We start from the raw sequence: 12,040 nt of genomic DNA, 5'->3' as shown, positions 1-12,040 counted from the left end.
AGGTCGCTGGTCCCTGCCAGATGCTTCGCTGTGCAGGTTCTTTGAGTCTGGAGACAGGCCGGTAGGGCTGGGGCCAAGTCAGTTGTCGTCTCTGCAGGGCTTTCAGGTCAGCAGTCCTTCTTTGTGAAGGTTGCAGGAATCTAATTTCCTGGGTTCAGGGCCACCCCTAAATACTGAATTTAGGGGTGTGTTTAGGTCTGGGGGGGGGGGGGGGCAGTAGCCAATTGCTACTGTCCTTGGGGGTGGCTACACCCTCTTTGTGCCTCCTCCCTGAGGGGAGTGGGCACATCCCTAATCCTATTGGGGGAATCCTCCAATCTCAAGGTGGAGGATTTCTAAAGGCAGGAGTCACCTCAGCTCAAGGCACCTTAGGGGCTGTCCTGCCTGGTGGGTGACTCCTCCTTGTTTTTCTCATTATCCTCTCCTGCCTTGCCACCAAAAGTGGGGCAGTGGCCAGAGGGGCAGGCATCTCCACTAGCTGGGATGCCCTTGGGTGCTGTAACAAAAGGCATGAGCATTTGAGGCTCACCGCCAGGTGCTACAGTTCCTGCAGGGGGGGAGGTGAGAAGTACCTCCACTCAGTGCAGGCTTTGTTTCTGTCCTCAGAGAGCACAAAGGCTCTCACCTCAGGGGGACAGAAACTCATCTCAGTGGCAGGCTGGCACAGACCAGTCAGTCCTGCACTGAAGGGTTGGGTAAAATACAGGATGCCCTCTGTGTGCATTTTGTAATAAATCCAACAGTGGCATCAGAGTGGGTTTATTATTCTGAGAAGTTTGATACCAAACTTACCAGTATTCAGTGTAGCCATTATGGAACTGTGGAGTTCGTTTTGCAAACTCCCAGACCATTTACTTAATATGACTATACTTACAATGCCCAAGAATAGACTTAGACACTGTAGGGGCATATTGCTCAGGCAGCTATGCTCTCACCTGTGGTATAGCGCACCCTGCCTTAGGGCTGTAAGGCCTGCTAGAGGGGTGACTTGCCTATGCCACAAGCAGTATTTTGTGAGCATGGCATCCTGAGGGGGATGCCATGTTGACTTTGCCTTTTTCTCCCCACCAACACACACAATCTGTAATGGCAGTGTGCATGTGTTAGGTGAGGGGTCCCTTAGGGTGGCACAACACATGCTGCAGCCCCTAGGGACCTTCCTTGGTCACAAGGCCCTTGGTACCACTGGTACCTTTTGCAAGGGACTTATCTGTGTGCCAGGGATGTGCCAACTGTGGAACAATGGTACATTTTTGTAGTGATAGAACACTGGTGCGGGGGCCTGGTTAGCAGGGTCCCAGCACACTTCTCAGTTAAGTCAGTATCAATATCAGGCAAAAAGTGGGCAGTAACTGCAACAGGGAGCCATTTTCCTACACCCATGTAAAGCTCCACATCTGTCAAACTCTTTAGCGAATGCTTTTGCAGGAGAAGACCGATCTTCATAAGATATACTCTCCCAGCTACTGACAACTATAGCCTAATCAACTTCCCTACTTGTGTAGCCACATTTATCATGTTTGCTCTAGTTCTCCCCTGGGGTATCTTAAGGATTTTGGGGGCCCTGGGTCAAACATTTTGGGGGGCCCTGTTCGTAAAAGATTTGAAATTATGATCCAGTTCTTTTTCGCACTCTTTGGCTAGGTCACTGACAAACGCACTGGAACACCATCCAAATTCTTAATGTGTTTACATCTAATATTCAGGGATAGTGATGTGTGCTTTAAATACTCGCAACACAGCAACAGCTCACTTATATAACTGCAAATAATCTGTGACACCCTCCCATTTCTCATAATTGAGGTCCTGGTTTGGTCTTAAAGAACCTTTTTCATAGATGCTGCCTGAAACCATACATTTCTCTGAAAATGCCAGCAACAGTCCCCCACACATCACCCACATTAAAAATAAAAGAAAATGGTACTAAAAACAATCAAAGAAATGTTCAAGACTGCAGTAAACTTAAGTGTGTTAGTAATTTGCAGGGCCACTGTAATTATGTGGCAGAGAGAAGGATAAGTTACTTACCTGTAAATTCTAGTTCTCTTCCAGGGGAATCCTCATCAAAGTCATAAGCATTGAATATTCCCGCCCATGTGCAGGGACCCCAGAGCATATCAAAACAGACATGTATATACTTCAAATTTATGTGTAAATGTAAAAATTGTGTAGAGAATTTTAGTACATGTATCATATACATGGGTAAGCAACCATGCAGTCTATGTTGACAAATGCTAAAATGTTTTAATTTTGTAAAGTTTTTCTTTAATAAAACTCTTCAACTAGAGTGAACACCTTTCCGCAATCAAAGAAAAATGGCTAGAAAGTATTAGCAATCTCACAGAGCTAAAAACCGCAGTGAAAATACAAAGGCATTATTAGCCAATGGGCTGCATACCAATTAACACAGCAGAACCAAAAAACTGCCACCGTGCCTTAAGGCCCTGAGAACCTCCAGTATCCCACCATGCCTCAGAGGTGAGAGTGAGGTGACACCTGGGCTACAGCTAGGTAAGTACTTTTTTTGGTGATGAGAGGAGTAGGGTAGAAGATTAAACTGCTGTACCTCCAGAATTACGTCAGAGGAGGTGGCCGGGTTGCTTATGACTTTGATGAGGATTGACTTAGAAATGAACTAGGATTTACAGGCAAGTAACGTATCCTTCTCTTCCAGGTGATCCTCATCAATAGTCATAAGCACTGAATAGATTAGCAAGCCCATCCCACAACCCTGCGGATGAAGAGGTGGAAGCACAAGCAGTTTACTTGTTCTAATTAAATACATTTCTTAAAGATGCCTGACCCACTTGAGTGTCTGTCTTAGCATCTGAATCTAGATAGTAATGCCTTGTAAAAGTCTGTAGCGATCTCCATGAAGCAGCTTTGAAGATTTTGGAAAAAGCATCTTCTTCAGAAGGGCTGTTGTTGCTGCCTTGCCCCTTGTCGAATGGGCTTTGGGTCTGGTTTGGGTCAACTGTTTGTAGCTAATTGGTAAGCAAATACAATACATGAGACTATCCACCTCGAAACAGTTTACTTTGAGGCAGCTATGCCCGTTCTCATGGGGCCATAGTTGATAAATAATTGATCAGATTGTCTGATATCTTTAGTGTTAACAAGACAAAACTTTAACACTCTTTTTTAGATCTAGGAAGTGCAAAGTTCTTCCTGCTGGCGTAGATGGGTTGGTAAAGAATGTTGGAAGAGAGATGGTCTGGGTTATTTGAAAGTCAGACACTACTTTAGGTAGGAAACCAGGATGGGTACTCATAACCACCCTGTTATGAAATACTGTTTAGGGTTCTTTAGAACAGAGAGCCTGAATTTCACTGACTTTTCTGGCTGAAGTAAGGGCAACAGGAAAAGCTGTCTTCCACATAAGCTGTTGCAAAGAGGCTTTGTGTATGGGCTCAAAGGGTAGACGCATGAGTTTCGACAAGACCACATTCAATTCCCACAGAGGGGAAGGTGTATGAACTGTTGGAAATACGTCTCTCAAGCCCTCTAAAAAATCTTTAACCACTGGCATTGTAAAGAAGGACGCTTGAGAGGGTGATTTTCCGTACGCAGTAATGGCTGACAGATGTACCTTAATTGATGAAAACTGCAATCCTGATTTTGCAAGGTGAAGTAGGTAAGGTAGAATAACCTCCTCCTGAGCCAAAATTAGATTGGAGCCATTCTGGATACACCACATGTAGAATATTTTCCACTTGAATGAATAAGAGTGCCATGTTGAAGGTCTTTTGGACTCCTTTAGAATGTTCATGCATTTCTGTGAGAGGCCTAGATGGCCATACTGCAGAAATTCAGGAGCCATGCTGTCAAGCTCAGCGAGGGAAGGTTGGGATGAAATACCATCCCCTCTAATATGTGGAGAAGATTCGGTCTGCACAGAAGCCTCCTGTGAGGCTTTTCTGATAGGTGGAGGAGATCTGTGTACCACCACTGACGGGGCCATTCTGGGACTACTGGTATCATCTTGGTTTTGGCCCTGTAGAATTTGTTGATCACTATGGGAATTGGGAGAATGGGTTGAAAAGCGTAGAGAAATGTCTATGACCAGTCTATCAACAGGGCATTCCCCTTTGACACTGGTCAGTAAAACCTGGATGCGAAGTTTCAGCATTTTTGTTTTCGTCGGCAAACTAGTCTACATGAGGATACCCTAATTGTTGAAAAATGTTTCTTACTACGTGGATGTGAAGCACTCAGTCGTACAAGTCTGAAAAACTTTGTCTGAGGGAGTCCACTTGTGTGTTCTGGACTCCAGGAAGATGAACCGCTGTGATCAACAATTTCCTCGCTAGCAGCCAATGCCAGATGGTCTGTGATTCTCGAGCTAGAGGGCGAGATCAAGTGCCCCCATGTTTGTTCAGATGGTACATCGCGGTCATGTTGTCTGTTTGGACTGAGATGGAGTTGTCCTTGATGGATGGCTAGATGAACTGCCCTCAGCTCTTGCAGGTTTATGTGGTATTGCTACTGCTTGTCTGACCACAGTCCTTGGGCTTAGAGAGAGCCCATGTGAGCCCCACAGCCCTGAAGCAATGCATCCGTTACCAGTGTTTGAGTAGGAATGCTCTGATGAAACGGGACTCCTACTAACAGATAGTGTTCAGTGAGTCCACCATCCTAGTGAGTATTTTGCCACTGGTGAGAGAATTATTCTGTTGTCCCATTTGTCTGCAAATTGGCTCCACTGATCCTCCAGGTTCTCTTGGAGAGGTCACATGTGTAACCTGGCATTCGGAATAATGAACAATGAAAATGCAGGAGGCCATGGATCCTAGGAGTGATGCTTTTTGCCTGGCCATTGTTTGTAGGGTGTGATGGATGCTGTGACACTTCTCCGCTATTGATAATAGTCTCTCCTCCGAAGGACACACTTTTTCGAGGTTTGTATCCAGTGTTGCTCTTAAGTAGTGGAGCCTCTGGGTTGGAGTCTGTATAGACTTTTGTAGATTTACTTGAAGAATGAGAGTTTTGAAGGTATTCAAGCTGATTTTGAGATGTTGCATTGTGTGAATTGAAGTGCTGCTTTTCATTAGACAATCGTCGAGGTAAGGGTAAATAAAAACCTTTTTCTTCCACAGGTGTGATGCTACTACTGCTGCACATTCGGAAAACGTGCGTGGGGCTGATTTTAGACAAAAGGGAAGTAACCTGTATTGGTTGGTAGTGGTGGGATGCACTACGAAGCGAAGGAATCTGCAGTGTTTCACTGCCACTGGGATGTGAACGTATGCATCCTATAGATCAATGGAACACATCCAGTCCCCTTGATGGATTTGGGGGAAGATTTGATGAAGGGCAAGCATTCAGAATTTTTCTTTTCAAATGTACTTGTTGGGATGTCTCAGGTCTAAAATGGGTCTTAAGTCTCTGTTTGGGCCTTTTTTCTGTACCAGGAAATAGCGGGAGTACATGTATTTTCCTCTCTGCGAATGTGGAACTTCTTCAATAGCGCTTTTTTGTAGCAGAGAGAGAACCTCTTTTTGTAGGAGAGGTTGTTGATGACAAGCTGTTTTTGTTGGTTGTACTGGAGGATAAGGTGATTTGAAACATGGAGGATGCCCATTTTTGACAATATTTAGAACCCATTTGTCTTTTGTTATGGAGTGTATCTCGCTTATATAGCTTGTAATACTTCCATCCCCACTGGAGTGGGTGACAGGATCGGAGGAAGCGAGTCCTCTTTGTTTCCCTGATGTTTTAGCTGCAGGCTGATTTTGTCTGTTCGTCCCTTGTTCCCTTGTTTGTTTTCGGGACTGGCAGAAAGGTCGTCTTTGCCTTTGCTGTGGCCTTTGGTCCCAGTGAGGGGTTTGAACCCTCTGCTGGTATGGACGTCTATGGTAAGCTCTATATCTTCTGTGGTATTCGTAGCGCTCTTCTAGACCGACGGCCTTGAGTGTGTCCAATTCAGGCTTAATTTTGGCCATTTTTTCATCTGTGTGGGATCCAAATAGAGAATTCCCAGTTAATGGGAGATTCATGATGCAATGTTGTACCTCTGCGCTTACACATGTGCAACTAGATCCGAGCCATCTGCAGCCGCGCTGATTACTTGATTGGCTACTAGACCTCCTTCCTGTAGGATTTCTTGGAAATTCTGTCTCTCTTCTCTAGGCAGTTTATAGACAAACTTGTTTAGCAAATCCCAGAGAGATCAATCATATCTTCCTAAAAGTGCAGATGCACTAGATACCTTCATAAAGGAAGCAGAAGTATCACACATCTTTCTCCCCAAAGAGTCCAGGATGTTGCCTTTCCTTGTCTGCAGGAACTGTTGATGAGGACGCCAAATAATGGGTTTTCCTGGCTGCAGCTAGGATTACACTCTGGCAGAGCATCAGTTGTGAGAAATAATGGGTCCTGGTCTGGGTCCTTGTTTTTTTTGTTTTTTTTAGAATTCTTGCCAGTGCTGCACGTAAGCTTGCTGGTGTGAGTAAAGTATACATGACTGGTTGCAAAAGTCCTGGAACCAGAGGAAGGAGCTGCCTTGTAGAGGAGCGATGGTGCAGTGTTTCAAATATTACAGACTGTGACGCTGCAGGATCAGGGAGATCTATATTAAGCTTATGAGCTCCTCTGTCCAACACTTCATTGAAGATGTTTATGTCGTCCACTAGAGAGACTCTCGCCAGAGGAGTGTCTTAACATCGGCAAATAGTCCTTGATAGAGGATGTAGATGCGGTAGACCACGAAGACGATCTGTGCCTCTAGTGATGGGATCGAGATCTTCACCTTGGTCTGGATGCTTGCAGCGATCTACTCCTTGTGCGTGACCGAGGAGTCCTGCACTTTCTTTTGCGGTGCGGGTTGACTTATAGGGTGCTGTCGCCTGCTTGGTTGGAAGTGTTGGTGATGGTGTTCTTGGAAGGGATCCTGAGGGAGAATTCATCCATGAGTATTGTGAGTCCGAAGATTGATAGGCAAGGCTCTTGTTAAGACTTTCCAACCACCTTGGTGAGATTTATAGACAAGACTTGTCCAGAATGTGACGAGTCTCTTGAGGAAGCGAGAGATGACCTACTTGGTATGGTCGTTATAGAGCCATGTGTTGGAGGCACCGACATCGTTAAGGGAGCAGTAGGTGAAGTTGTCCTTGCCGGTGGATGATGAGCCACCGTTGATCGACGTCGTGGAGAACGTGAATGGTCTTGTTTCGACGTCAAAGTTTGTTTCAACACTGACCGAACAGGTGAGGTGTGTCTCAACGTCGAATGTCTTGACGGTGAATGTCTTGACGTCGCCCGGCACCTCGTTACCATCGACGGGGAAACTGATCTTTGACTTGACGTCGATTTGTGTGATGTTGTCATCTTCAACATTGATTGCTTTGACGCCAATGGGTCATGGTGTGCCCTGGACAAAGTATTAGCACGTCAGTGTTGGCTCGACGGCGAGCAGTGGGTGACCGCCGACAGAGACTTATCCTTTGAAGTCAACTGTGTCTTTGACGTCCTGTCCCCCGAAGTTGCGTGTGTTGCCGTTGACAGAGGAGTGCTTCTCTACGTCAGCTGACTACGTTGATGCGACGCTGGAACTGATGACACTGAGCAAACAGATATTTTCTTACCTGATGAGGTAGATCTTGCTTGCCGTTTGTAATACTTTTCTCTGGAGACCTTCTTATGGAGAGAAGTAGATTTAGTCTTCTCCCTCTCCTGTAGGCCATGGAGCCGAATCCTTTCTGTCTTTCAATGTTCTTTTTTAAAGATCCTGGCAGTGTTTGCAGGTCTCAGGACAGTGGTTTTGAGGTACGCACACTATGCAGACTGAGTGTGGATCAGTCTGAGCTTTCTTTTTGCAACAAATAAGGTAAACACCAAACTGCAGTGGACTCCAGGCAACCCAAGCAGATAGCAAGGTTAAATATGATCTGTCTTGCTACATACCCTGTGTTCTCTCAGACACCACTAGGCATCCCAGGAGCGCCGCAAGGTGGTGGGTTCTCTGGCAATGAGCCTAGACTGCTTCAAGCCCTGGCCTCCCTCAGGAACCAACCTTAATTCAGATATAACAGACTCCCACACCTATGCAAAATTTGAACTTCAGCTCCACTACCCAAGGCATTTAACTCAGATGCAGGGTTTGGGGTTTCTTAGACTGATGCTAGAGAAAACGCACCCTGAGTCCTTAGGTGTGGAATATGCAGTCCTAAGCCCCCACAGTGCTGTGATGAGTGAGCTTAAGCGTGTGTGCTTGGGTGTATGTATTATGTATGTATACCAAAGAAAGAGGGCTAAATCGAAGCATGAAAGCCTGAAACATTATGCACTGGGCTGAGCTAGAGACTACCCACCTTTGGAGACCTGTAAGCTGTTGTCAGTGTAAGAAGCTTCAAACGGTCCACCCCGCCCATTTCTTGCTCAAAAGTCTTCAAGGTAATGTGGACCCCATAAGCGGCAGACTCTTGGGTTGATCCTTCACACCTACACTTTGACCCATCTTTGCAGAAGGCATCCTATTTTTTATTTTTTTTTATTCTTTGGGATTCAGAACCTGAACGAAATTTCACACTCACTGACAGGCAAATAACTTCATATTATTGGACATCTACACTAGGTTTTTCAATGCTGGGCCTAGTCATGACTCCAGGATGTGGCACTTCTCTACTAATTAAGTCTATGTAAAAGAAAGGGGATGTGCACGTTTCAAGTACTATGCAAGACTGTGATGGATCTTGATTGGGTTGAGAAAAATTACCCAAATATTTGACAATCTCGCTGAGCTTTCTCACAATATTTTGATTTTGTGCTTCACACTCAGAATACTTTATAGATGGCACTAAAGTCCAATAAGACTGCATGCAACAGATGCAAGAAAGTCTGATAAATTACAAAATGCTTACAGAACAAAGACACCTGTATCATAATTGTGGTGATATTTGGACATTAAAAAGTTACGGCGGACATGCTGGAGGTGGTGGTCATTCTCTATCAGTCTAATCTAGGTAATTCTATGTCAGGACCAAACACAAGGATGATGCTTTGTTTTTCTTTTAATGAAAAACATAGCAGCAAGACATTAAAATACCATGAAAAAAACTATTTCCAAGAAACCTATGACACATTTAAACAACAAACACATGACTTTGATTAACCAACCCTGTAACAGTCCACAACAGTCCCCTTATCCTCCATCATGGCCTGTTTCTTTGCTGCTCTGTAACTCCTTATCCAGGTAAGTATGGAGATTATATTAATTATGCATATTAAATATGTAGTGGGCGTGTAAGAGAACTGTTTTACCATACTCTAATATCTTGGTATTGTTCAATGTAACTATTGCCAGAGGTCATAAGTGGACAACCGAGAGCTGCCTTTCTCGATAAACCAGTGAGGTGGTAGGTTATTGCCATAATCCTGCAGTGCCCCAGAATGTTGTTGATATAGCCAGGAAGCCACTGTTTCTCAGTGAATGATTTGTCAAGATTTTGTCAAGCAACCATCACTGTCTGGCAATTTATTTTCCCTAAAGCTCATTCGCATGCTAAAGGAGTATATGGAAGTAACACTATGTGGTGCCTCTTAATAGATTCTGTTAATTTGTAACAGACTTAAAAAAAAGAATCATAATTTCCCTGCAAGAGTAATCTTTTGATTTAACAACAATTCTCTACTGGTGAATTTTAAGAATTCATGTTTATTTTACTACAATATTGCTCACTAAAACGGTACTACAAAACAAGTAAAATTGTTAGAAAACACCTTTCTAACCTTGGAGGTTGAAACAGCGGTGGATGATTTAGAGTGTCCTCTTTTCTTTTTGAGATGCGTCCTAAAAATAAATAAGTGTGAAATGCATACAAAATATTATTTAACAAGATACAGAATTTGATAAATATTTGCTTTGTGAGTAGAGAGTTCAGCACGGCTACTGAACACTGGAATCTAAAGTCTTAACATACATGACATCTCACCCTACACGACAGCATGAAATCATGGCAACTACTTGCAGACACACTGAACAACTTAGTCTGCTCCATGACACAGGACAAAACTAAGGTGACATTCGAAAGCTAAAATAGGTTCAATATGTCATGCAAGATGGAACAAAACTTGCGGACAAGATTCACTAGGTAAAAGGGGAAATGAATTACAGTGCAATAAGAGTATTAAAGTACTGTGGAACAAGAAGTTTTTTCAGCTACAGTATGCATTACCATTAGGGGTGGGTGATAAATCCCACTCTGCCGGCAGATGTTTGGCCACTCTGTGTTATGTATTTTACGTAGAGTTCCAGCCAACGTCCTCCAACAGCCACGTGGTGGAGTTTTTTCTTGTGTGCGGCTCGCCAACGTTAAGTAGGCTGCAAGATTTGGCATCCCCTAGCGTGATTTGTGGTGGATAGGAGGGCACCTGGTGATATTTCTCCAATGTAGGCAGTCAAGACCGTTCGCAGTCAGAAAGCTGCTGCTCAAAAATATACTTGAGCGGCAGCAAAATCAACTTCAGAAGCAGCACCCTCTGGCACGCCACAGGATGCCGGTCACAATGCCTTTTCAGCACAGAACGAGCTCTGGGTACTAAAAAGCAGAACTGTGTGTCTAATTCTGACAGTTTGCAGAACTTCGTGGAATCCCGCAGAGTTTTCATGCTACTCTGCAGAGTTTTGCCCAAACCCTAATCATCATCAGGATGCCTTTTGAGTCTATGAAATTAGTGTGGATTGCTCAGACTCCATCGTGACTATGATTTTATAGCTTTGAACATGGGGGCTGTTGGAAGAGTGACAGTACTCAAAGTGGAACACTACACTTCAGAACAAATCTTGGACAAGAACGAGCTGCTGCACAAAATGGAATGAAGTGTAATGCATTTTAAAATAGGCACATTTGGACAATGCAGCATCATGCAAGAAGGACGAGCATATGCTTCCTCATCTCATTGTATGTAACCTTGGCCAATCTTCCACTACCAATCACAAAGGAGCACAATGATTAGACAATGCAAAATGAGGCCGATAGATTGGAGTAGGATCAAGAATATGATCTAGAGATTTCGCTGTCATTTGGGTGAGTATAGTAATGAAGCCACTTAGCGTGTCCCATATTCTGAGTCCTAGCAAAACTAGCGGTTTGGAAAGAAGAAAAAGTTACTTACCAGCAGTAACTATCTTTCTGGTGGATACTCTACCTGCAGATTCCTCACCATGAATATTCAAAGCACCAGTCTAGATATGGAAACTTCTGACAGCTCGCCTATGCTGGCAGGTGGCTCTGGTTTACTGAGGCCATATAGAGCCCACTCCTTTGCCTCAATGTCTGTTCTCATCTGTTTCTAAAAATGTCTCTCATGGAGGGGACAAAAATAATGTCTTGAATGAAAACAAGTGCAGTACAAAGAACTAAATAGGCAACGTTTTTGAAGGTGATTAAACTCCTTTGGAAAGGGGAGGAGAGTGGGTTGGTGAGAAATCTGGAACTAAATAAGAGCATCCACCAGAAATGATTACCAAAGCTAAATAACCTACAGATTACTAATCTAGAATCACAAGTAATACACCCCCAGAGGATATGGGTCTGAAGAAAAAGTATGAGAAGGGGGAATTCTGTAAAACTGAGTGGGCAAAGTGGCCATCCCTCCTTATTTGGAATCCAGTGTTTTGCAAAGGTGTGGAGGAAAGACCATGTTGCTGCTTTACAAAAATCTACCTTTGGACCCCGCCCCCAGGAAAACCCACAGTGAAATATGCTCTCCTGGTGCAATGGGCTTTGATTCACTCAAGCCAGCACGTGGCCGATCTTTATTCAAATTTTAATCCAGAAGGAAACTGTTTTTTTTTTTTCAACCGCCTTGCTTTTGTTTCACATGTACCAAACAAACAGCTGGTCGTCAAACCTAATCTCCTTTGGATGGTTGTTGTGGTGGTAGCGTACCAAACACCTGGGACTCAACTTCCACTGTTGTGTAGCCATTTTAGTTATAGCTCCATGCATGTTAGTTTAATACACTAGGCCGCTGTGCACTTTAACCTAGATATAATTTATTCATTATTATTTTTACAATACCAGTTTTACGGTCTTGTTTT

The 12,040-nt window shown here is 44.0% G+C and overlaps 1 protein-coding gene across 2 annotated transcripts in view; it reads right to left on the bottom strand.

Annotated features, from left to right (window-relative positions):
• Positions 1–12,040, bottom strand: part of NPAT (nuclear protein, coactivator of histone transcription) — a 310,955-nt gene that overhangs the window by 67,187 nt on the left and 231,728 nt on the right. For both annotated transcript variants that reach the window (XM_069202322.1, XM_069202323.1), the window contains exon 17: positions 9,727–9,787. In XM_069202322.1, the coding sequence (XP_069058423.1) occupies positions 9,727–9,787 (61 nt within the window). The remainder of the gene's footprint in view (positions 1–9,726; positions 9,788–12,040) is intronic.

The sequence above is a fragment of the Pleurodeles waltl genome, chromosome 8 (genome assembly GCF_031143425.1).
Source record: "Pleurodeles waltl isolate 20211129_DDA chromosome 8, aPleWal1.hap1.20221129, whole genome shotgun sequence".
NCBI classification, from domain to species: domain Eukaryota; kingdom Metazoa; phylum Chordata; class Amphibia; order Caudata; family Salamandridae; genus Pleurodeles; species Pleurodeles waltl.
The sequence above is the reverse complement of the archived record's forward strand: the minus strand, read 5'-3'. Positions and strand labels throughout refer to the sequence as shown.